We start from the raw sequence: 27,585 nt of genomic DNA, 5'->3' as shown, positions 1-27,585 counted from the left end.
AATAGTTTCATCTGTTGAGCACGAAAATGATGCCAGTGTTGAGCATTTAGATGAAAATTTACCCATCTCTGATCCCGAGCATTTAGGTGAAAATTTACCCATCTCTGATCCTAAGCATTTAGATGAAAATTTACCCATCTCTGATCCTGAGCATTTAGATGAAAGTTTACCCATCTCTGATCCTGAGCAAGAAGGCCGAGCTAACCAGTCGCTTTCTTCTGATCTAGAAGACTCTCAAGAAGCAAAAAGGGTTGAGAATCCAGACGACCTTCTTTCCAGGAGCTACCCAACTAAACAGTTGCTGAAAATGAAATGGTGGGAGAACCCAATTTGGTTAAAGAAGAATGAAGACGAATGGCCACAATTTGATTTGGTTTTCAATGATGAAGAAATTTCTCGAGAAAAGCGAAGGAGTGCTGTGATAAATACCCAAGTCAATGTGGAAAGAGAAGAAATGTTTCACAGATACTCAAATTATCCGAGACTCATTAGAATCATTGGATGGATTTATAGGTTCTACTTGAATTCGAAGTCTAAAAATTCTAAACAAAAAGGAAATCTAAGTGTACAGGAGATAAAAAATGCGGAAAAAAGTTTACTTAGGATGGTACAACGAGAATCATTTCCAGAAAGAACCAATGAACAAAGAATTAGACAACTTAATCCCGTGCGTGATAAAAGTGGTCTCCTAAGAGTAGAAACGAGAATTTTTAGAAGAAAAGATAAAAAGAATTTTCGATTGCCAATAATTTTGCCATCGCAACACCGAATCGTGAACATGCTCATAGAAAGTAAACATCAAGAACTCAGACATGCTGGAGTTCAGGCGTTGATGAATCATCTCAGAGAGAACTATTGGATTCTCCAGAACCGGAAAACGGTTAGAAAAGCTATCTCGACATGTGTACGATGCAAACGATTCACTGTGACCCATTCAGAACCGAAATGCTCCCCTTTACCTGAGGATAGAGATGCAACAATATTCGAAATCACAGGAACAGATCTTGCTGGACCGTTATACTTGAGAGACGGAACGAAAGCCTGGATAGTTCTCTACACTTGTGCTGTGTATCGTGCGGTGCATATAGAACTGATAACCTCTTTAACAGCAGAAGCCTTTTTCCAAGCGTTAAGAAGATTTATTGCTAGACGAGGAAGGCCAGAAATTTTATATTTCAATAATGGAGGCAACTTCGTTAAAGCTCACAATGAATTAAGCAAACTAGATTGGGGAAAGATAGAATCACAGTCGTCGCTGAAGAAAATAACCTGGAGGTTCATACCACCTTCAGCCCCTTGGTGGGGCGGATGGTGGGAGCGGTTGATAGGTACGATAAAGCAAATTCTGCGTCGAGTTTTAGGTCAAGCTTCACTGACTTACGAAGAGCTGAACACAGAAATATGTGATATCGAAAGCCTGATAAACTCGAGACCTTTAACATACTTGTCAGAAGATGTAAATGATTTGGTTGCACTGTCTCCTTCCATGTTCCTCCAAGAAACCAGAGAATGCGGCGTACCTGATATCGATATAGTAGATGTCACCTACTTGCGAAAAAGATATTCATATCTACAACGAGTACGTGCAGACCTACGAAAGAGATTTCGACAAGAATACCTTGGACAACAGAAACATGCAAGAAAATGTCCAAAGGAAGCTAAGCCTCCTTCTGTAGGCGAAATTGTTCTCATAGGATCAGACAACCTAAAACGATTGCAATGGCCACTTGGACGAATTCTTGAAGTCCTACCAGGCAAGGATGGCATTGCCAGAGTTGTCCGCATAAAAACTAAGTCCGGAATTGTCACACGTCCTGTGCAACGTGTGTACAGTTTAGAAATAATAGAAAACGATGAAGGTACCCTTTTGAGAGATAAAGCCACTACTCGGAAGAACCAGGAACCAGTGGTAACGCGAAGTGGACGAATAGTAAAAGAACCCAAGAGACTAGACTCCACAGCAGATTGAGTTCTTCAATGGTGAAGAGCTCAAGGTGGGAGGATGTCGCGATCAAGGTTAGCCTTGAACTTTTATTTATTGAACTTTTCCTTTCGCCCACCGCTTTCCTGATTTGAAGTGAACTGATTGAGATAAAAAATAAATAGAATCGTTAGAACAACGAAAATGATTTTTCAATACAGTCCGATTTGCAAAGCTTGTCCTTTGAATTTGTAAATATTGTTAATATATTGAATTTTTTTTTTTTTTTAACGAATCGTTTTAGGTTGTCTGATCCTATGAGAACAATTTCGCCTACAGAAGGAGGCTTAGCTTCCTTTGGACATTTTCTTGCATGTTTCTGTTGTCCAAGGTATTCTTGTCGAAATCTCTTTCGTAGGTCTGCACGTACTCGTTGTAGATATGAATATCTTTTTCGCAAGTAGGTGACATCTACTATATCGATATCAGGTACGCCGCATTCTCTGGTTTCTTGGAGGAACATGGAAGGAGACAGTGCAACCAAATCATTTACATCTTCTGACAAGTATGTTAAAGGTCTCGAGTTTATCAGGCTTTCGATATCACATATTTCTGTGTTCAGCTCTTCGTAAGTCAGTGAAGCTTGACCTAAAACTCGACGCAGAATTTGCTTTATCGTACCTATCAACCGCTCCCACCATCCGCCCCACCAAGGGGCTGAAGGTGGTATGAACCTCCAGGTTATTTTCTTCAGCGACGACTGTGATTCTATCTTTCCCCAATCTAGTTTGCTTAATTCATTGTGAGCTTTAACGAAGTTGCCTCCATTATTGAAATATAAAATTTCTGGCCTTCCTCGTCTAGCAATAAATCTTCTTAACGCTTGGAAAAAGGCTTCTGCTGTTAAAGAGGTTATCAGTTCTATATGCACCGCACGATACACAGCACAAGTGTAGAGAACTATCCAGGCTTTCGTTCCGTCTCTCAAGTATAACGGTCCAGCAAGATCTGTTCCTGTGATTTCGAATATTGTTGCATCTCTATCCTCAGGTAAAGGGGAGCATTTCGGTTCTGAATGGGTCACAGTGAATCGTTTGCATCGTACACATGTCGAGATAGCTTTTCTAACCGTTTTCCGGTTCTGGAGAATCCAATAGTTCTCTCTGAGATGATTCATCAACGCCTGAACTCCAGCATGTCTGAGTTCTTGATGTTTACTTTCTATGAGCATGTTCACAATTCGGTGTTGCGATGGCAAAATTATTGGCAATCGAAAATTCTTTTTATCTTTTCTTCTAAAAATTCTCGTTTCTACTCTTAGGAGACCACTTTTATCACGCACGGGATTAAGTTGTCTAATTCTTTGTTCATTGGTTCCTTCTGGAAATGATTCTCGTTGTACCATCCTAAGTAAACTTTTTTCCGCATTTTTTATCTCCTGTACACTTAGATTTCCTTTTTGTTTAGAATTTTTAGACTTCGAATTCAAGTAGAACCTATAAATCCATCCAATGATTCTAATGAGTCTCGGATAATTTGAGTATCTGTGAAACATTTCTTCACAGTGAACACATTTCTGTGAAACATTTCTTGAGCATTTAGATGAAAGTTTACCCATCTCTGATCCTGAGCAAGAAGGCCGAGCTAACCAGTCGCTTTCTTCTCATCAAGAAGACTCTGAAGAAGCAAAAAGGGTTGAGAATCCTGACGACCTTCGTTCCAGGAGCTACCCAGCTAAACAGTTACTGAAAATGAAATGGTGGGAGAATTCAATTCGGTTAAAGAAGAATGATGACGAATGGCCACAATTTGATTTGGTTTTCAATGATGAAGAAATTTCTCGAGAAAAGCGAAGGAGTGCTGTGATAAATACCCAAGTCAATGTGGAAAGCGAAGATATGTTTCACAGATACTCAAATTATCCGAGACTCATTAGAATCTTTGGATGGATTTATAGATTCTACTTGAATTCGAAGTCTAAAAATTCTAAACAAAAAGCAAATCTAAGTGTACAGGAGATGAAGAATGCGAAAAAAAAAAAAAAACTTAAGCCCGGAGTTGTCACACGTCCTGTGCAACGTGTGTACAGTTTAGAAATAATAGAAAACGATGAAGGTACACTTTTGAGAGATAAAGCCACTACTCGGAAGAACCAGGAACCAGTGGTAACGCGAAGTGGACGAATAGTAAAAGAACCCAAGAGACTAGGCTCCACAGCAGATTGAGTTCTTCATAGGTGAAGAGCTCAAGGTGGGAGGATGTCGCGATCAAGGTTAGCCTTGAACTTTTATTTATTGAACTTTTCCTTTCGCCCACCGCTTTCCTGATTTGAAGTGAACTGATTGAGATAAAAAATAAATAGAATCGAAAGAACAACGAAAATGATTTTTCAATACAGTCCGATTTGCAAAGCTTGTTCTTTGAATTTGTAAATATTGTTAATATATTGAATTTTTTTTAGTTTGCTGGTACTGTGATTTTTTTAGTCAATTTTAGTAACTCTCCATGAAGTCAAAAGATGCAAACGCCCAGAAAGAATCGGAAAATGGTAAGATTTTTACCTTGAAATTTAAACTCAAGATACCGATTATTACATTTTTATTACCGATTATTACAGCCCTAAAGTAGAGTGTACATTTAAAAATCAGTAAGTAGAGCAGATAAAAAAAATCAGTAAGTAGTATAGATCTAAAGCAGTGAGAAGTGTAAATCTAAAGCTAGTATGTTGTGGCCATCACGAAACTTTCTTCTATATCTTTCTTATAATTCTGATCCCTCCCCACGCTCGACGAGGAAGCAATATAAAACAAAAGTACACAAGCCAAAACTTGCTGACCATCCCAATCCCAGATTTCTCAAAAGCAAAGCAAAGAATGAAAATTGAAAATTATTTTAAAAGCCATGCTTAAAATAATTAAACATGTATTTGTTAACAAACACAAGATGGCAACAGTTAAAAATTTCAAAGCATCGCAATTTTCTGGTTTATTTCCAACAGTTAAAATCATGCAAAATACACAGACGACAGTCTATTATGATTTACCTTTCTTACTGTTGCATTTATAAAGCTATTTTTATTCACAAAAAAATTCAAACAATAGAAATTAAAGGATGATATCAGAGTTGTATTTTTTAAGTTTAAATTTTTCTGATTCTGTTTCAGCCCCATTTGGTACTGTCATTTGTTTCTTTTAGTCTCTTATGTGTTTAATCTTGAGGTTGGCAACTATGAATTTATGAATTAAGTAAAATAGAATGTAAGGAATTAAGTACAAATTCTAAACAACATTCTTTATGAAATTTTAAATTTTATTTCAATAGTATATAGGGATAGATTGGCACATGTGAGTCATTTTTATTAAGAATGCAAAGCGTGAAAAATGCTTCTACGGTTTTTACATATAGTTGTGTATGTACACCTCAGCCCAGAGTACCTCACTTCAGAGCAACAGTAGGATATCTTAATGTTACTTCTCGAATTATATATCTTACTGTTGCTCCAAGGCGACGATATGTGTACATATAGATGTGTTGTTATAATAGTTTAATTATGTTTTGAAATCAAATTTAAAAAATCAGAAATATGTTTCGCGGTGTCTGAAATTTTACTCTTTAAAACCTGAAAATCTCAGGGAATTTGAGTTTACCTGGAGAGTTGTCATCCTGATATACTGTTTGTACAACTTTTGTGAATTGCCGAAAAATTGCAGTAAAATCAGAATGTTTTGAGCCCCGATCTACATAACGCTATACATTGTGTAAAAAGTCAAGCTTGTTTGTAAAAGTAAAAAATGGAGGTCAAAAATGAGCAATTTTTATGTGTAATGTGTAAAAAGTAGGAATGGATATGCCTTACACTCTAATCAAAATTTATACATTGTGCAGAAAAGCCACATCAGTCTGCAGCTGTAGTAATGTCAATTAAATACATTCCCTTTTTCAAAAATATAGCCAAGCTTATTTTTCTCAAACTATTAGGATGCATTTTTAACTAGCAGAAAAACTTTGGAAAACACTTTTTTGAGAGAAAAATTAATATTGTATTTCATATCAATTATAATTTCAATGTTTTATAATTTCATAAGAAGAAAATTCAGTTACTTATTTACCTTCAGTACCTGAGTCAGAAGTCCTTAGCGTTTTTCTGGAATGCCGTGAATTTTTTAAAACAGAGTATGATTGACTGAAAAAAGGAAATTATATTAAAGAATTTATATTTAATAATTTTATTGTTACATTATAAAAACATCTCAAAACATATGAAGTATTGCTGAAATAAAAGAACAAATGCTTGAACACACACATTTCAAAAGGCACTATTTAACTTCATTTTTAGCAATATTTTAATGAAGCTTAATTTTTATGTAATGATAAAACATAACACGTAATAAAACTCATAGCGGGTCGAAGGCGAAAAAGTAAACACAAAAATTTCACTGCACCGCTTAAAATCTTTTCCCCTACAATTTTACATGATCTCTTTACACAAGTGCAGTAACTTTGCCTTATTGGAAGTCAAGTTGGGACTGAAGCCCTAGCGATAAACATAAGCTGTAAGTAAAAAAAAACCTGTAAAAATCGCTACGTGAGAAAACCGGTACAATTTCGAAAATGTGAATATTTGAAAACGCCTCTGAAATACAAAGCAATGAAACTTGAACAGTGCCATACCAAAGATTGGTTTATTAACAAGAGTCTTCTAAACTCTATTGTCAAAATGGCACAAGCATTTAAAAGTTGCCCAGTCTAGAGAGTGCACCGATGCAACATTTTTCCTGCTTGCGCTTCATGGCAGGAAGCATTCTCGATCCTTCAGAGTGGAGGGGGATATTCTTCGAATCAGCAGGTCAACTAGGAGGGGAATCACAGGTCTCGGCCAGCAGGCGAAGTCAAATGTTGTAGAGATTGCAACTCAAAGGTTTTCACACAGCTGACTTGGGATTCGATCCTTTGGAGGGGAGAGGGATATTCTTTGAATAAGCAGGTCAACTAGGAGGGGAATCACAGATCTCGGCCAGCGGGCGAAGTTGAATGTTGTAGAGATTGCAAGTCAAATGTTTTCATAAAGCTGACTCGGGGTTCAATAAGTTCAAAACTAGAACAATTTAAAAGCATACCCGTTTCGTTCACGAAATACCGAGATACATGATATATCAAGGGTTTTGATATGAAAAATTCAGTTTCTGTGTTACAGCTGTGAAACTGGTGATCAGCGGCATATTAATACATCGTCCAAAACTAAAAGACATCAAATATTTTCACTTGATTACTAACTTTAGCTTTAAATTCTTTTTAAATTTATTATACTTTGAACAAAGCTTAAAATCAGTGTATTATCAGAATTATCTTTACATAATGAAAGATTTTTTTTCAGTGTAGCTTTGTAAGTTTTTTTTACTGTCTATCCAGTGAAGTATATACTAGTGATGCAACAAATAGTCATTTGACCAAAGTCAACATATTTCTGTCTAGAAGAAAAACAAGATTTTATTTTTAGAACAATGCTATATGTTTGCAATTAAAAAAGCATTATTAACATGTAAAATATCTTTTAGCACTAATTACAAAGTATTTCAGATGTTTATTCAAACTTTGAAAAATATTCAGCCTTATTCAGTCAAAAAATTACAAAAAGGAAGAAAACATTTTTTTTTAGGAACACATTCCAAAGATCACTGTTACATATCTAAGCTTTTTATTTATTTATTTATTTTTCTATTAGAAACACCTTTTAATAAAGATTCTTAAATAAACGAAATAGGTAAAATGAAAATAAACAGGAAATATCCAATTTGAGATTGCTTCAATTCAAATGATTTTAAGAAACAAACCTTTTGATTTTTCTCCCAACATTCAGTTTCAATTTGTGCTTTTTATATCTTTCTTTAACATTAGCAGCCATTCTATTGATGTGATTCTTTTCTTTGGACAACATTGTTTTCTTTTTACAGGAATCACACCTCCATTTTCCTAGAAGTACAAGGGTTTCAGACATTTACATAAAAATATTTTCACAAAAGAAACAGTTTAAATGATTTAAATTTACTTTTAACAGTTAAAAGGCAAATACTAAATTCATAAAAAACATTCTATAATAGCATCAATAAAGTTTAGCTGATATTTATTTAGTTTTCAATCCAATGGTTTTTAACCCGTAACAGGGGAGGTGAAAAAGTAGGACGTAACAGGGGACGTGAGGTCTCAGAGACCGCTCTACTTTCAATTTTTTTAAAAATTGCGTAATTAAGATACATTCCAGTAAATTCCCTTAAATATTCTTTGCACTTTTGTTAAACGGGGGAAAAATATTTTTGAGTTTTTAATAATAATATAGCTTTTCCGAGGAAGTTTAACAAATGCCTAAAGATTTTTCGAGAGAAATAATATGCTAAAGTAAATAATTTATTATTCGTAATAAAAATAAATCTACTATTAATTAATGGTTTTATTTTAGTTGTTTAATATATACAGGACATTTTAATACCAAAAAATTGATTATATCACATTACGGGAAAATTTTGACAGCCCCTTAACTATTAGCATTTCACGTCGAATTTCCAGGAATAATTCAACCTTCATTGCCCTTAGAACATCATTGCATAACTTCTGCAAACATTTCAAACAATTCTCAACCTCATCTAGAATTTTTTGCATTTCTTCCGCACAACCTGTATAAGATAAATGAACCTATATCCGCAGTTCCAACGTTAAGAGCCATGTCTACTACTGCCGAAAATTGTAACACTGAAGGAGAGGAGCGGTCTAACGACCGCTTCTAAAGAATACAATGAAATTTAAACCAGATGCACTTGCCAAAACACCCTGATAAGAAAGGGGGGTGTTCAAGGTCACAAAACAGAAAGCTACTGGGAAAAACCATTCAATCGGACTGAAAATAAAATAGGGGTGGTGGGATGAACTTTTGAGCAGTCTGTGAGACCGCATCTCCCCTGTTAAGGTTTAAACGAAATATTAAAATAAGATTGTACAGAAAAAAATATAACTCTAAGTGGAATTTATCAAAATCAGCTAGGTGGAGCATCAAGTAATTTGAAAAACATGTCTTAATTTTCTACAAAACTCATATCAATCCTACTGTCATTATATTTAAAAATGGAATACACCACTAATTTAGCATCACGTCAATTTAAAGATATAACATGATTTGAGAAAGATTAAGAACAAATCCAGAAACAATAGGAAATTACTGTCATGGAAAATCACTTGCAATGGAGTTTAACAAATGACTATTCATTGCCTATGCCAATAACATCCAGCAAGTGAAGTTTCAAGACAAATTACTAAATAACTTTGAGCTAAAAAGTAAAAATGCCAATGTTCAAAAATGAGAAATTAAAAAAATTGCCAAAAATCATTTAAGCATTTTCAGAGTCTACAAGTGGGAATGTACTGGATAGTGGTTTCACTGAATACTGTTACCACTGAATTCCACCTAGTTTTGGATGACCAGTTTTTTTTTTTTTTTTTTTTTGTTAAGGCCATTTTGCTCTGGATAGACAACTGCATTTGTACTACTCTCAGTTACTTTTAAAAACAACTAACATGATTTAAAGAAAGAATTTACAAGAGATAAAGCAAAGCAAAGTAAATTATGTTTTATTAATTTTACTCACCTCTAGCTGGTCTAGGGAAAACCGGCCTCACACAAGTAGCATGAAAACCTTTATCACATAAATTACAACACAGAACACGTTTCTGAAAATAAAAAGACAGCATTAAAATACCTATTACATCTGTTGTCCTTGTGTAAGGTTGCAAAGAAAAAAAAATGATTTGCTTAGAAAGAATTTATTTTGTTGGTTTTCTTTAATCTTTTAAATATTTTACTTTCAATTTTAAACCATGAAATCACTTTTAATATGTGACATGTTGCAATTAACAGCACTTAATCTAATTTATAAACTGCAAATAAGTCTTAAACTTGTCGTAAAGAAACAAGCTAAAGTTGGGCGTGGCAAACCTAACCTGGCAACATTGTGAAGGCTATGCAGGTCCTAAGCATGGATGCAGAATACGTCCGATCTGGAGATCTAAGATCGGGTGAAATTTGAACCAACTGGGGACATTTTGCAGATTCAATTTTTTTTTTTTTTAAATTTCCTGATTTTTTTTGAAAGTGTATTTCAAACCATATTATTTTGCATCAACACTCTATATTTTCATTAACTATTTGTTTGATAATAATTTGCATTTAATAATAAATATTAGATAAGAGATTTTAATTAAAACTTACAAATATTAACTTTTTCAAAATTATTTACATCTATACTAATAGGAATGAATTGTTATCTGAAACATGAAACATATTGTAAAATTTTGGGGAGATTTTCATATAGATTGGGAAATATTGGCAGTAAAAACATTTTCTGCACCCCTGGTCCTCAGTACAGCATGACACTGCGAAGTAAGGTTTTGTGCAGCAGTTGCCAACCCTGCACAACCTTGATTTTAAGTTTAACCACTCGGAACATTTTTTGTCACTGGTTTGACAGGAAATGGAAAATCAGAGTTCTTCTGTATTACTAGGGTTTGGTGGGGTAAAGTAGTCATAAAATCTAGGTTTTTCAACTGCGGATTATGTGTGTTCCCCCGCCCTCAACACGTACGCATTGAACCTCAATATTTACAGCAGGATTCGTAGACACCGTCAACCCACCTGTATGTTGTTTATTTTACAAAGCTTGAATGTTCTTACGGTATTCAGGCTATGTAAAATAAACAACATACAGTAAAGGAAAAAACTTTCATTTGTGCAAGATTAGACCATTCGCTCCTTTCTTGACCCCTTGTCGTCAAGTAGTAATGAGAGCATTATAATGACAATTTAGAGAGAAAATGATTATTTTTAAAATTCTTTTTTATATTAGTTTTGAATACACCTGAAAAGTTATTACTTTTTTGAGTTTTTAATTTAGTTGCTAAAATTGTATGTTAAATCAAAACTTGCATCGTATTATCCGCGGATTATACGAAGATTTTTTTTTTTTCTGGCTGATTTTAGGATTTTAATCTTGAAAGAATTTCCAGGGGAGAGCTCAGAACCCTTTTCCGTAAAAATCTTCAAACTTTGTCTACAATTGCATTTTTGGAACTGCAACTTCGAAAAATTAGAGAGGGAAGGACAAATTAATTTCTATTTATCTTTCAAAAAATGAAAAAAAAAAAAAAAAAAAGAGAGTAGAGAGTCTCGGGGCACCATTTCTTACCCAAACGTCAATAAATATGGCCTAAAACCGTGTTTTAATGCTTCAACTTCTACAACTTTCCGAGGAGTCCCCTTGTACCGTTCTTTCCCCGAACATCACCAAAGACCGTTTAAAATTGCATTTTTAAAACAAGTTTCAAAATTGGGAGAGCAAATCAAATCAATCAAATTGATGAATTTTTTTAAACCTATTATGTCCCCTAACATAAAAATATTTTCTAGTTGCAGGACTGTTGTGTGTTGTATGTACATGTGTGCATATATCATTACAAGGTTATTTTTTTTATTCAAAAAGTATCTCCCCATTGTTACAAAGAAATTATGTTTTAAATTACTGCTCATGTTGTTTGAAAGAAAATGTGCCAAATTATCAATAATTTAAAGAAAATAAAAAGATTTCGATGTTTTTTTTTCTTTGCTTAGAAATTCTGAATATGGCCCATGGGCACCGGCAAATTTATATGTAGAAGGGTACACCAGCATGTGAATCACGAATTTATATTTTTTTAACAAGTTTTTTAATTATTAATTTTTAGTTTTTTTTTCATTTAGTTTATCTATTTTTATTTTATTTGTTTTAAAGCGAATACTGAGATGTATATCTTTGTTAAAGATAATTATTTTATAATTTTTACATATTTCTCTAATCACAATGCACTTTTGTAATTTGGTGTTGCTTGAAATAAAATTAATTTTACTCATTCAAAATAATTAGTTACTAAAAGATTAAAATGCTATTAAAAATATTAGATTAATAGGGTCTGGTGGGGGAAAGTGGTCAATGGGGTAAAGTGGTCATAATTCAAATAAATGGCTATACCTTAGAAATAAATGTTCGAATGAATGTGAAAATTTCATTTTAGAGTATTGCAGTTAGAAACTATATTTTGAATGCAAAATTTTACAACTGGCAAAATTTTGTTTGGTAAAAAAAATATTTTGAGTGATTATAAATTTTTTTAAAATATAAACACCTTTTTTAACTTCCTTGGGAAATTTTGTTTGTTAGAATTATGAACAGATTGACTGCGCAGGAAGCTTCCTACATGTCTCAAGAACTCATACTCATTAGCAATTAGCTGAATCTATTTTGAATAATTTTTTAGAACAATTTTAGTAAGATGGGGTAAAGGGGTCATAATATTAGGCTTAACGAATATTGTTCTTTTAAAATCACTTAATCTTTAAGTATAAGGCAGGTATAAATTAAATATTAATTTCACTTAATATGTATTGTTTTTACAGTAAACAAGGTTAAATATATGAGTATATGCGCATGCATACGCATATACTCGTGTAAGCACGTATATATACGTATTCACATAAATGCACCAATAAACACGTATTTGGGTATCTCGTAGTATTTTTTATCTATACAGATATACATTCGATTATACACGTATATACCCGCTTATACTTGTACATATATGAGCACTTATATACTCAGGTAGACACGACGTATATACATGTACGTACTCGAGCTGACACTTACATACTAGCATATGATATACATGTATGCAGGGTGAATTTAAACTCTTGGGCAAATTTTTAAAAGGTGTTAGAGAGGAGGATAAGAAGCAAGAATCATAAGAAACATATGGCCACAAACTCAACGCTGACAGGCTACATGCGCGCAAAGCCAGAAACTAATGAATGCAAAACAGATCACAAATTTATTACAAAAAAGACAATTTTACACAACGACTTAAGAAAGTTTTAAAGTGATTGATGAAACTTGCGCCTGGCATCTGTAATACATGCGTCGCAATGACTCTGTTGCAATTATGAGACTCTTGAAAAACTTTCATCAGTCGCTGCGCCTTTGTTGCGATGCATGTATTAGAGCTACCACAGGCCTTACTTTTTAACAACTGTATAAATATTTCTTAGGAACTAAAATATCGGGTAAAATCATCATTGTATAACAAATTTGTGTCCTATTTTCATTCCATCGATTTCTGGCTTTGTGTGCATGTAGCGCGTCAACGACCATGAGTTCCTTATGATTCTTTGCTTCTTATCTTCCCTTTTCACACCACTTAGATTTTGCCCAAGATTTTGCATTTACTATGTTAGCATACATGTATATTATCGGATATACTCGTAGATATACGTGGATACATGTACTGGTGTTTACACGTAAATTTACGTATATACGTCTAACAAGTATAGAGTCGTGTTTACACGTAAGCATACGTATATACTCTTGCTTTCACATATATATACGTGAGTAGACACGTACCAAACACGCACTGGATATATCCACGAATTAACTCGTGTATACCCGTATATGTATGTAAGTACACTACTGGCCGTTAAAATTGCTACACCAAGAAGGAATAGTCTGAATGAAACAAAATTGTGCACACGTGATGGCAACATTGACACTAGAAAACGATTACAAAATGAAAGCAAAATGATATTTATTACTGGAAAAATCTCACATGAATGGAGGTTTAAGCACCCTGTTGCGCCACCTCTAGTTGGAATTTAAGAACCGATACGGTCGTGCATTGATGTACAGCAGTTTCGTACGATGTCTTACGTCTTCTCGTACCACAGTTGCTGTAAACGTGCCACTAATTTGATAAAACTTACAGGCTGTCCAATTTACCGTCTCAAGTGATCCCAGATATGCTCAATTTGTGACAAGTCACAAATCGCAGACCAGAGCATCACGCAGACCAGAGAAAGTGATTATGCGGAAGATTATGCCCTCACACCCTTGCTGTGTTTGACCGAGCATTGTCATGCTAAAAAATGGTTCCTAGGAGCCCCGTCGTGGGTGCTAACACATATGAGTTTGATCGAATGAGTGGCACGTTTACAGCAACTGTGGTACGAGATGACGCAGGATATCGTAGGTGACTGTTATGTCTCAATACCCGATTGTTTCGCTTCATGTACATCGTACATTCACGCTAGAGATGGCTTAACAGGGTACTTAAACCTCCATTTATTCGAGATTTTTCCAACCATAAATGATCAATTTACTTTAATTTTGTAATCACTTTCTAATGTCAATTTTAATATCACGTGTGTAAAATTTAGCTTCATTCTGGCAATTTCTTCTTAGTGTAGCAATTTTAATGGCCAGTATTGTATCTATGTGCACTTATATATGCGTATATACGTCGACTATACACGTATATACTCAGAAACTCAGGTATGCACCTATATACTCGAGATACATGTGCAAACACGCAAATGATGTTCGTTTTGCGTGACTCGTATAGACACGTATACACTTCTGTAGGCAATCACGTATACATGCTTATATGCTCGTGTATACACGAATATACTTGAGTAGGCACATGCATGCATCTGATGTATACATGTATTTATTCATATATGAACATGTTTACTCATGTTTACACGACACGTATATACTCGTGCATACCCGCATATACTCGTACATATACTTGTAACTATAAAAATAACTGAAATATACAAATAATAGAGTTATTTGTAACTGTTTTGCAGCTGTTTTTGACTATGACCACTTAACCCCATGCTATGACCACTTTCCCCCACCCCATGGGGTAAAGTGATCATAAATACAAAGGGAAATGAAAATGTTATAAAACTACTTAAATCAATATTTGTTTTCCTGAAATTCAATGTACGTGTTCTTTAATAATGCAATGTAAAATAATAACAAAAAAAGTTGAAGTATTTAAACAATTTATTGTATTTATTATCATCCACCTAAGTTGAAAACCTACGATTTTATGACCACTTTACCCCACCAGACCCTATTGCTTCTCGAAATTATTTATTTATTTTGAAAAGCCAAGGTATGAAAGTGCCCCTTACCGGTGCTGCAAGGGAGGCGTACTACAGCGCCGGAAAACTTACTGGACATAAATGTGAGATTAATAATTTTCCTAATGTATTTTGAGGCTTTTCCTTATCTGCTTAGTTAAATTTTATTTTTGAAAGTCAGAGGGTGAAAGTGCACCACCCTGCCGGCAATCATGGACATTAACATGATATTAATATTTTTCATGATTTACTTAGTAGTTTAAGTATTTTGTAGCTTGTCCTGTGTTTAAAATGAATTTAATTTTATTTATTTAACACAAATAAAAATTTTAAGGAAGTTTAAATATAAAATTTTTTTAAAATTTTTTTTTAAGCAGAGAGGGGGGGGAGGGGGTTGAATGCACCCATGGTCTGGCCCCCTCACTTTTACAAAGCAAGAGCCACCACTGGTTGTATTTAATCTATTTTACCTTACAAACATTACATGTTTAGTAAACTTAATATTTAATTGATACCTGCCTCATCTTACTTAAGTTGTTCTAAAATATTATATAAAATGAATCCAGCTTAGCTGTTTTTACAGATGAGTTCTTGAGATATCCAGGAAGCTGTCTGACCAACCAATCTGCTAAAAATTTTAATAAACAAAATTTTACGAAGACGATAAAAGAAGTGTTCAGATTTTAAAAAGTTTCATTAGTAAGCAAAATTAATTTTTTCACAAAATAAAGTGTTACCAGGAGTAAAATTAATAGTTAAAAACTTAATTCCTAACTGTTAAACTCTAAAATTAAAAAAAAAATTACCCTCATTCTTTTATTTATTTCATATATACAGCGTTTTATTCGATTTTTGACTACTTTACCCCATTGACCACTTTTCCCACTAGACCCTATTTAATCAAAAAGGTGACTGGCACTTGTTTTCTGTATATTTTGCAAGATTTTCAGTATGCATTATTTTATTTAGTTTGGGTGGATTTTATTGTTTTTAACCCCTTAGATGTATGTGGATTCACAATTTAAAAATTTATACAATGAACAAACAAACTACATTTTGATAAAACATAACATTTACTTTGTGTTCACTTTTTTCGCCACAGACAGCACAGTTTCTGCAGCGACTGCACTCCCATTTACACTCCTTAATATCTTTCAAGGCTTCAGGCGATATTCCAAAGCATGATGGATGCACTAAAAAAATTGAACAATTAACTATTAGTAAAAGAAAGACAGTTAAAATAAAACATTTTTCATTATATCAAAACCTGTTTATAATGAAAATGAATTTGTTATTTTCAGTTGTTTTTTACCTGTGGGAAAAAAAATAAAAAATGATACACTATAGATACAATCAAATTTTGCTTATGTTTCAGATTATTCGTGCAAAATTTATTACATTACCAGCAGTGCCCGCACAATGATGCCCATGCTAAGAATTCAAATAAAGTCCCTTGACTACAAAAAATTCTTCGCAATTAAAAAAATTTTGCTAAAATTTTAAGTTACATTAATAGCTGCTTTAAAATGTAAAATAATCCACAAACTCTATTGTTTATCATCCAACTCGTTAAGAAACCATGCCCCAGCTCATTAGCGATCTCTTTTTTTTTTGAGAGAGAGAGAGAGAAACATTTAAACGGAAATCTCACTCTCTCCTTTCCCTCAGCAGACAGGTGGCTGGGGCCTCCCCAATAATCTTTGTGTGTTCCATTTTTTTAGGGAAGTAGCGAGTTCTTTTGCTTGAGGAATGCTTTTTGTGAAGACAAGTTTCTATTTGCTTAGCGAGTGTCAATGAGGAGTGTGACATTTTTGAGAAATTTGTGGGTCTTTAATAAAAAAGTCTAAATATTAAGGGGAAAGACTATTTAATATACTGAAAGATGTTCTTGTCCACCTAGAATTACTTTTTCAGAATTTAAGAGGACTGCTTTGCGGTGTGTCAAATATGAGGGGGGAATTTGATGGACTTCAAATGTTGATTTTAAATTTATAGCCCGAAGCAAAGCATGTTCACTGCATGGCTCTGGGGCAGTAGTCAGGGGTTGTTATTGCGGAGAGCAATGCCCTTTTCTACCTTTTCCGACTGATCCTTTAGCTATAAAATTACGCTTAATTCTGGCAGAAAAGTCCTGAAAGCCCTCTTCCTATAACGTCAAAAAAGATACTCTGAAATTGCATTTTAAGAACCAGAATTTCTAAAAATTTTGAGAGGAGAGTACATTTTATCTCTACCCAAGTTCATTTAAGGTGGCCCCCCCCCCAAAAAAATCGCATTTTTAGGACTTCCAATTTCAAATAATTTCCTTGATAAGGATACAAATCCCACCCCTTCCCCCTAACATTATGAAATATAGCCTATAGTATGATTTTAATTTCGAAAAATTTCCATGGAAAGATCCACCAAAGATCGTCTGGAATTGTATTTCGGAACTTCTATTTCGAAATTCCAAAAGGAAAGTTCCAAATCCTATCCATCGACCCAAATCCTATCCATCGACTCATATTATCACAAATGGAATACAATTTCATTTTCAAGAACATCACTTCCAAAAATTTTCCAGGAGAGAGTCCCCTTTCCTTAATATCATCGACCATGGTATTAAACTAAATTTTTGAAACTTAAAATTCGAAATATTTCTGGGATAAATTCCTTGAATTTCTCCTGTTCTTCTAACGTTACCAAATATATTTTTCAACCATGTTTAAGAGGTTAAGAGAAAAGTTTACCAAGAAGGGCATCTGAATCTCTCCTTCCCTAACATCACCAAAAATCGTCTATGTTTTTCTAGCTACACTTTTAATAATTTTCTGAGGGAGGAGTCCCAATGCCCGTTTCTGTGGGATGTTACTTTACGTCCAAGATCATGTTGCTAATTGAAGGGCTTGCTGCAGAAGGGAAGTAGCTGCAAATTTCAATTTTCAAAAGGAAGGCATTAAAGCTTAAAACACCAAACCACATTCCAAACTTTTTTTAATGACTTCTCATGAATTGAGAAACATACAAGGGGAGTAGGCTTGGAGTAATCGTAATCTGCGTAATCGATTACATTTTTGTGTAATTGTAATCATAATCTGGCAATGAGATACTCATAATCTTGCAATCGTAATTTGAATCAACTGTTTCTTGCATAATCCTAACTGTAACCTAAATTTCAATAATCGTAATTTGGACTTGTAATTCGTAATCCTTACTTTCTGCAAGTGAAATTTTGTTAGCTGAGATTCTACAATAGTATAAAGGATATGGGATCCGGACAAAGGAGAAGATAAGACTTCAATAGAAACGTAAACAGGAGGGCCTTTAGGCACTGCTGACAGGTTTCAAATGAGGATCATAAAAGAGTTGTATAGTGAGTCCTTTGTACCCTGTAGGTACCATTGGCAAAGACCCTGCAGGAACATCTCTTCTAACGGGTTTTAAGGATTGGTCATCAATTTTCCTTTTCCTCACTCAATAACAGACAAACAAGCAAAACTACCGCTTCCGCAAGAGAAGAATATGAACAGTACAAGCATATGTTTTCGGTTCGAGCAAGTTTTGAAAAACAGTTACTTTAATGCCTTTTGGTGTTTTTTTACTTTCATTCACAGAAGATGTGTCACCAAAACTGCGTTCAAAAGAAAAAAAAAGAAACTGTCAAATCGCACCAAGAACTCACATTAATTGAAATTCCCCAAAAACAACTAAAGCAAGTATAGTGGGATTACGGGCGGCTACATTTTTTAAAACCATTTGTGTTTCAATAGCCATATAGAAAAAGCTTTAGATTATGTTCAAAAAAAAAGAAAAAAAAACTGATAAATCTTTATAAACAAGCGAAATTACATGTTTTGGAAATTCTTCAAATTTTTTTTGCATAACTGTTGTGTTTTCATTTTTCTAACTGAATACTATTTTGGTCTTTATACGTATTGCTATTTTACTTTTATATGTGAATCACATCAATGCGGGGTGTTTTGAGTTCTTTCAGTTAATAAGAGAAAACGAATGAAAAGAGCGATTTTTTCTCATAATTATTACTGACCCAGGCAACTCTGGGTATTTTTGCTAGTTCTTTCATAAAAGAGAAAATTGAAAGCAAACTAAAGCTTATGAAACCAGCGTACCAAAGGTTCAGGAAATTGATCCCCTAAAATACTGGGGATCTCATGTGTACCCATTACTTAGTGAAATTGCACCTTCACGCATCATCTGCTCCAGTTGAGCATTTGTTCTGCATTGCTGGAAAATGTTATTTCTCAAAGAAAAAAATCTGACAGTTTTGAAGCATTGGTGCTATTGAAATGCAATAAAAGATTATTTTAAAAATGCAGTATTTATTTTTGAACATTTACTTTCATATCATTGATTTAAACTATCAGAATATATTTTAATACTATGCATGTTTTACAAATCCTGCATAAAAAAAACATAGTTTTTTTTCTCAATAATTGGGCTGAATTAAATGGTATTATATTGAATTGTAGAGAACAGAATGTAGAAATATAGCATGTAAATATTAGAAGCAGTAACTTCTAAAATTTTGGTTGTATGCAAAATAACAAATCATGTACAATATGTATTATGCTGGGGCGAGCCATTTAGATATGTGAGATCTAATTACCTATGCAGGATATATTATCAAATTAGTTATGTAATATTTAAATGCACAATCAAAAATCATAATTATTCAACTATGATGTAGTTACTGCAAACGAGCAATGAGAATAATTTATAATGTGCATCTGTTTTCCTTCCACGAGTCTGCAATCATAATCAAAATCGTAATCGCCACATCATAATTGTAATCGATTACATTTTTAAAATAATCTAAACAATGCCGTAATCGTAATTACGTTTTGGCAGAGGATTATAATCGTAACTGTAATCTCCTATTTGCAATCGATTATTTATCTAAGCTTGTAATCGATTACATTCTTTCGTAATTGACACCAAGCCTAAAGGGGAGTTATTAAAATATGAAAAAGCAAGAAGAGGATTCATGTTATGCAAACCTTTTAAAATCATTGAACCATTTTAACGGCAAACCCTTCAATTCTCATTTTTAGAACATATATGTATGAGGCAATTCTCCAGATTTGTGTGTTCATATTCTATTTATGACCTGTTCCTAATCCCTTAAGACAAGAGAAATGGTTTGATTGAACTAGAAAATTTGTTTACCAATTTTTAGATTATTTACCTTGACAATTTACTTTTTAGTGTCTTTCCCAAAACCAATTTCTGTACCCGCCTCTGGCTCTTTCTAAAGACGGATAATGTAAAAGGGTGTTGGATTTTTTGCCCCTTTATTTGATGAAATACGCAACATTTCAACTTAAAAATTTAATTAAACTGATTTGTAAGTTCAAATTTTGTACCAAGTTTCAAAGCTGTAAGAGCTATGGTACTTTTTAGTAATAAATGAAATTCTGTGCTTTCGAAGGGCATCATGTGTCAAAAAGTTAAATGCCAAACTGCTGCCTGAATTTCATTTTTTTATTTTCAACTACAGTGAAACCTGTGTAAGTTGACCACTTGTGGTGCACTACTTTAGTGGTCAACTTAAACAGGTGGTCAATTTACAAAGGTTGATATATATGATCAGGGCTAATTCCATGCCTGAAAAAAGCGGCCAACTTAAGCAGGTGGTTAACTTACAAGGGTGGTCAACTTCACAGGTTTTACAGTATTTTAAATATACTATACATATAACATCTCCAGTTTACATTTCTAGTATAATTTAAAGTTTGTGGAAAGGTGTATAAATATTAATACTTAAAGAGGTTCCCATTTCCCAAACAGCAATGCCCCCCCCCCCCTCCCCAAACACTAGAAAAACCTTTAAGAATGATATTTTCAACAGAAAAGAGAAAAATACAACAAAAACACCCACCGAAAAGTTTCAATGGTAAAGTTTGCACCATTAGCACATAAAATTGAAATTTCGTTTTTACAAAATTATGTTTTTCGCAAAATTAAATGATTTTTCACACAATTGTTTAATTTTTCACATAACTGATTGACTTTTCACAAAATTATTTGACTTTTCTCAAAAAATGGATTTTCTGAAAAATCCTGGACAGACTGCTGATTAATTGTTTGTTTAAGACAACAAAACTACAACAGTGAATGAATTTTAACGTACCTGATACTGTACAGATGCAGCAAGTTAAGAGAGTTTCATATCTACCATTTCTGCATATAGTACTTTCTTTACAAATAAAGCAATGAAGCAGTCCAACTTGAAATTTCTGTGGTCAAGAAAAAAAGTGGGGGTAAGTTTTTTTAGCAAACATAAACATTGAACAATTTGAGTAAAATTGTTTTGCGTTACATTATACTCACATTTAACACTAAATAAATAGTGTTTAATTATTGCAAGGGCATGCATGCACGGCAGTTTGAAGGAGGTCCCTAATAATTTATTTTTATGTTGAATGAAAAAAAAAAAAAAACATTCTGGTGTTACATTACAGGGGCCAATCCAGGATTTTTTTCTCGCTACCTATTTTTGTGAAAGTATTGCATCATTCTATTTTTGTGAAAGTTTTTTTTTTATCAGCATTGCTTTTGTGAAATTTTAGAGGCATCCTAATTTTTGTAAAAGAGAAGTAGAACAAGTGAAATTTTAGTTCGAAAAGTGTAAATGTCATCTAGTATTACTTTTAGCAGATTTTGTTTCTTGGGGAGGGGGGGGGGGGGAGCTAAAAACCTAAGAAGTATGAAAAATATCATCGTAATTTCAGCTTAATGGGCTATGTACTGTGTACAATATAGGAAATTATGAGAAAAACGGTTTCCCAAAACAGATGTTGAAAGATTGCGATAATATTGCATAAATACACTTAGGCGAGAAACAGCTAAAAATTAGTTAAAATACTACAAAAAGGTTTCTATTTAAGCGATTGTTCATATAAACCTGCTTAGATTTTATTTTATGAGTAAATTTTATTTTAAACAGAGAAACAAATTTTATATTTTTTTAAATGTTAATTTTTGTGAAATTTTCGAGGTTTTTGTGAAGCTACCGATTTTATTACTTGATTTTTGTGAAAGTACCGATTTCAAAACAAGATTTTTGTGAAGGTACCGAAAAACGGTAGCAAAATCAGCCTATATTGGGCCCTGCATTATAACTACATTTAACAGGAAATAAGTAGTGCTTGATTACTGCAAGAGCATGCACTGCAATTTTGAGAAAAGTACCTTAATTTATGAATTTTATTATTTTTATTTTCCTGTTAAATAAAAGGAAAAATTTTATTTTATTTTTTTCAGGGTTCATACACTTTTGGTTAAAAAAAGTTCCCTGACTTTTCCAGGTTTTCCAGGTTGTTTTTTAGAAAATTCCAGGTTACTCGCTTCATTAAAAATTTAAGTTTAAATAGTAATATTTTCAAAATAATTAAAATTGTTTAAAGTAGCAATGCAGAAGAACTGAAACTTCTCCCCTTAGATTTAAAAAAAAAAAAACTTAGATTTTTTTCCTTTGTTTTCTCTGTCAAAATTTTAAGTTTTTTTTAAACATTTTGTTCAAAATTGTTTTAATTTGTTTACTATTTGTTGAAAACAGAGTACTTTCAACTTATTTTAGGGTTTTTTTTTGATGTCACGCGTAATATTATAGCGTTTTGCTGTAGTCCTGCAGCAACCTTTTAGCATCCGCTTTTGGTTTACAATACTTTTTATTTTCTTATAAGTAGGTTACACAAAACATATTGAGCAAAATGCAAAGCTAAATTTTAGTATAAATATGGTTAACTTGTTGCATCAATTGGCATACCATGTAATGCATAGTAACAAAAATCAACATCCGCCGATCATAGGCCAATGCCAATAATCTTTTTTTTTTTCACATATTAAATGATGCTTACATTAAAATTTCAAATTTTCTTTTCCAGAAAGTATTAGTTAATTTTCAAAAATTCACAACTTTTTGCACATTTTAATGTTATTTTCAATGTGACTCATTGATATAAACATCCAATTCTGTTTCTGGAAGTTTAAGTCTATTTCCATTGTGCAAACGATCAAATATGGCGACAAAGTGAAAAATTTTAAATAATATGTAGATTTTTGGATTTGTAGTATAAAAGTAGTAATAAATAATTAATAATCCTTAAAAGGATACAATAAAAGCAAAATAGTCAGTATTTAGCACATAAGAGTCTAAATCAATTAAAACAAAAAAATGTTATGAAGATTAAATTTTGCATTTTTCCAGAAAATAATTACAAATTATCCGGAAAAAAAAGGCACAGTTTGTGTTGTTTTCAATAGTTTGCATTGCAATTAACATCCAATGCCGTTTTCGGGAACTTAGGCACTTAAAAAGTCTTGTGTATTTCCATCTTGGGAATGACCAAATATGGCGGCTATGCCCAAAAATAAGAAATAACTTTTTTAATTTGTCGCATGAAGACAATTAAAAAATAATTAATCTTCATGAAACTACAATTCATTGAAAAGTTTTTATCACATTTGCGTCCGAGGCAGTGAGGATAAGATTAAGATTTAAGAACAAAATTTTTTATTTCTCAAGAAAATTATTTTAAATAACTATAGAAAAACAATTTGTAGATCATTTTTTGTTATTTTCATCAGTTTTCAATTAAAGAAAACATCCAATTCTGCTTTGTTTTTAGAAACTTAGGCATTTTAGGATCGTATCTACATCCATCTTGTGAATGACCAAAGATGGCGACTGCGTTTCACACGTAGCTGAAATGATTTTCCGATCAAAAAAAAAAAACTATTTTCCCCGATCGATCTTCCCATCTACAGGTTGTGCTTCCGAAGCAGTAAATTGTCTTCTCTCCTTTTGAGTTTGTACATAATTGCTGTTCACCTGATTTTTTTTTCCCTTGGGAACTACTGAGAGCCAAAAATGGCGGCTGCTGAAGCTTTTTTGGGTCGCCACTTTTTTCATTGCTTTAAAATTGTTACAATTTTTTTTAAATACATCGATAAAAATGAAGATTAGATCTCATAAAACCAAGTTCCCTGGGAAAAAATTGGGAAAAGAAAAATTTTGGGGACACATTTGGAAAATTCCCTGACATTTTTGACTATGTCATTTTCCATGATAATTCCAAGTTTTCCCGGAGCGTACGAACCCTGAACCGAATAGAATGTTGTGGCAACCCATCTAAAACTTTAGGCAATAGAAAGAAATGCGTTCCCCTCACTGACTCCATGTAAGAAAATCTTCGATCTTTTGGCGCATTTTTCTTTGTGAAAAAGAAAAAAAAAAATGTTCATTTCTCGATCGCAGTTTTTAAGTGCCAGCGTCGGTTTAGATAAAAATTTACAATTTTTTTCGTGAAATCACAATAAAAACGAAGACTAGATCTCATGGTAGTTAATTCCTAGGGAAAAAAATGGAAAAAAAAATTTTTGGAGGACAAAATTTGAAAACTCCCTGACTTTTCCCTGACATTTTTGACAGTGTTATTTTCCCTGACAATTCCCGGTTTTCCCGGAATTCCCGGAGCGTACGAACCCTGTTTTTCCATTTCTTGAAAACGATTCTTGGGCAATGTGTCATTTATTTATTTATTTCACATAAAGGTTACATTTACTATAAGTTACAAAACATGCTATGAGAATGCAAATAAGTTATAATTTGTAATTAACAATATAAAGATTCATTTTTTTACTTTAATTACTTAAAGTAACATTAAAACCTTGCTGAGCAGTGAGTTTACACAACATTTAACTACCCCTTTCTTTAGGTGCTTAATGTTAACTTTTTTTTCATGTTAGCCGAAGTTTTAATAAATTTGTTAGTTCTTTCTAGATAAATTATACATTTCTACATCACAGAAAGTCTCTTAGAAAGATTTCTAAGTCACATTGCACTACATTGTTCGTCGCACCACACAATAGTATGCACAGAGACTGTTAAGAGTTTCTTTTAAGACTGAAAAATACTGCTTGAAATGTTTTAAAGGAGTGAAAATCGTTTTGGAGACGTGAAAAATATGGAAACAGAAAACCACAATAGTGATCAGTTTCACTATGAAAGATGGCAGGAAAAGAAAATGATTTTTTTAAAACAACTTATCTCTTAAATTTGAAAATTTTTTAAAAACTTTCAAATTAGTATTTTAACTATTCCAACTGCTTTTCCCTTCCTTTTTTATGATGCTAAATTTTTATTTAACATACAAAGTTGAAATTAGCTTACCTAAATTTTTGAGACTTAATTTTAATGTGTAGAGTAAGCTTAATTAAAATATATCTGAGTATATATAATATCAAGTTTCAAGCAACTCTTTTTTATAGGGTAAAACATACCTTGAGTGAACTTGTTTTGACAGGGCTTGTACTAGAACTGTTCGATGCTGCACCAGATTCTACTGATCCTCTCCGCAAAAATTTACTTTTTATTTTATAAATTCTTCCTTCTTGAATCAAAAGACCATTAGAAACAGCTCGTTTGGCAGACTGCAGAAGCTGTTGAGCTAAATCTAATCCCTGATCAATACTAAGGGTAAAAGTTTGTCTCAAATATTTCTCTATTGAACGAAGGGTGGATCCACCATTTTCACCAAGTTCTCTAATGGCTTTGATTATAATTTTTGCCATATCAGTTCCAGCATGGATACGAAGGGTGCGGCTCTTTAAATTGCACATGGTTCCAGGATCTTTATAAGTGACACATCCTTTAGAATAAACCTAAAAGAATGTTGATTTGGAAGAAATTGTAGATATTGTACATACAAAATTAAACTTTATTTTAATCCTAATTATTAGATTGTAACAAAAACTAATGCAGCAAACTGATAGGAAAAACAAACTGATAAAGCAATAACATATATGAAAAATTTAATCAATAAAGAGAATGTATAAGAAACTAAATTTTTTTAAAAATTACAAACATACAGTACAACCTCAGTTTCACAATTGTCAAGGGACTGGAAAAAGTTATCGTTAAATCATGGATATCGTTAATTTGAGGAGCAAATATATTCAAAGCAGTTAAATCCGGACCAGTGAAATGTATCATTAAATTGAGAAAATTGTTAAATTGAAGTTATAATGTATATGTTTTGAAATAGAAATCGGAGTATACAGATAATTATGTATTTTGTGATTTCTTGTGAAGTACCTTTCTAATTCGGTCCCAAAGTCAAGTACAGTAAAATTGTAAGACCGTGGCCACCTAACATTAATTACATCTATGATCTATGCAACTGAATCTTTGACCCAAAACTTGCCTTTCCAAAAACCAAACTGACATGCTTAAATTTTCCCAGCACCAGTTTTAAATCAAGAGATACACAAAATGATTTTACTAAATAAAAATACTGCTTTAAAAAGAACATTAAATTTTTTTAGCATAAAATTAAACTAAATAACATACCAGTTTTAGAAAAGAAAGTTTAACCTTTTAAAACGATTTAAATTAGGGATTGACAAATAAAACATAAGTAAAAAAAGAACAAAAGATAACTAATTTATAAGTGCATCTCTCAGTCGTTTAAAGCCAACATACCTTAAGAACTAAACCCTTAGCCACAGCTTTTTCTAACTGTTTGCTAATAGTCAGAGGATCAATTGAGTGTCTTTGACGCACAACAGAGCATACACGTTCCAAAGACGGCCTCTGTTTTTGGAACTTCACCTTCCTTATAGCATCAATAAGCCACTTGATAACAACGGAATTTCCCTCCTCATCGTCACTTCCTTCATCCTGCAACCTTTCCTCTCTCATTTCTTTTCTATGCATAATCTTTAAGTGTCTTCCCACTCACAGATATTTCAAAACAGACCAACATGACTATGCCCTCTGTTTCGTTCATATTAGCTGAAAGCGGTGCACTCAAGATCTACATATTAAAAAGTCGGGAATGATAAACACTTCAAAAAGCACAGAAGGAAACCTGCAAAATAAAAATAATAAAAAACAAGAAAAACAAAAAGAATTTTGAAATAATAAATTACAGGGCCTAATAACTCAAACTAAAATTTTTAATGTATGTATACTAGGGTGTCTCTTATTTTCGAAGTATGAAAATATCCTGTCAGCCCCTAATGTAGATCCTTTTTATGAAAAAAAATTTAGACAAAATTTTAGCATGATCGGACAAAATTTAGAGGTAGCTCAATGAAAGAGAAGTCTCACGTGATGCATACCTACAACATGAGGAAAACATTTTAAATAACTTTTCTATACATTTAATAGCACTTTTGTTCTAAGAATTTTCTATAAACAAAGACTCGATTTGTCAACAAAAAATGAAAGAGAGAGCTAAAAAATATGGAAAAATTACGACCAAATTTCACGGTAATGTACCTTTTGGGTAGTTCTCAAAAGGTGGGAACAAAAACGTTACTTGTGCGTCATTTTAAAAATTTTGAAATTTGGCATTAATTTTGCTTTTATTGCATAGTATGTACACATAGAAGATCATATTAAATACAAACATAAAAAGACAGCAGCAGGTATTTATAAAAATTAATAAATAGCAAATTTAATGATCGACCTGTAGGTAACAGATTTTGGACATCATCATGATTAAAGTTTCACAGTTTTTGAACTTTTCCAAAGAAAATTTTATCTATTTTTAAATTCTGCAATGAAAAATAGAGGATTTATGAAGTACATAAATGACTTTGTATACTGGTCTTTAAATAATAAAATTATGTTATGGTTTTGTAGAATTCGGACCCCCCCCCCCAT

The 27,585-nt window shown here is 32.8% G+C and overlaps 1 protein-coding gene across 1 annotated transcript in view; it reads right to left on the bottom strand.

Annotated features, from left to right (window-relative positions):
* Positions 1–26,631, bottom strand: part of LOC129227062 (histone acetyltransferase KAT6B-like) — a 95,937-nt gene extending 69,306 nt beyond the window's left edge. Inside the window, exons 1-7 of the mRNA XM_054861706.1 lie at positions 26,398–26,631; positions 25,208–25,577; positions 21,043–21,138; positions 15,990–16,105; positions 9,556–9,637; positions 7,753–7,891; positions 6,031–6,104 (exon numbers count right to left, since the gene is read on the bottom strand). Coding sequence (XP_054717681.1) covers positions 6,031–6,104; positions 7,753–7,891; positions 9,556–9,637; positions 15,990–16,105; positions 21,043–21,138; positions 25,208–25,577; positions 26,398–26,631 — 1,111 coding nt within the window. The remainder of the gene's footprint in view (positions 1–6,030; positions 6,105–7,752; positions 7,892–9,555; positions 9,638–15,989; positions 16,106–21,042; positions 21,139–25,207; positions 25,578–26,397) is intronic.
* Positions 26,632–27,585: the final 954 nt, after the last annotated feature.

This window comes from Uloborus diversus, chromosome 7, assembly GCF_026930045.1.
Source record: "Uloborus diversus isolate 005 chromosome 7, Udiv.v.3.1, whole genome shotgun sequence".
Classification (NCBI taxonomy): Eukaryota; Metazoa; Arthropoda; class Arachnida; order Araneae; family Uloboridae; genus Uloborus; species Uloborus diversus.
This window is presented reverse-complemented; position numbering and strand designations above follow the sequence as displayed.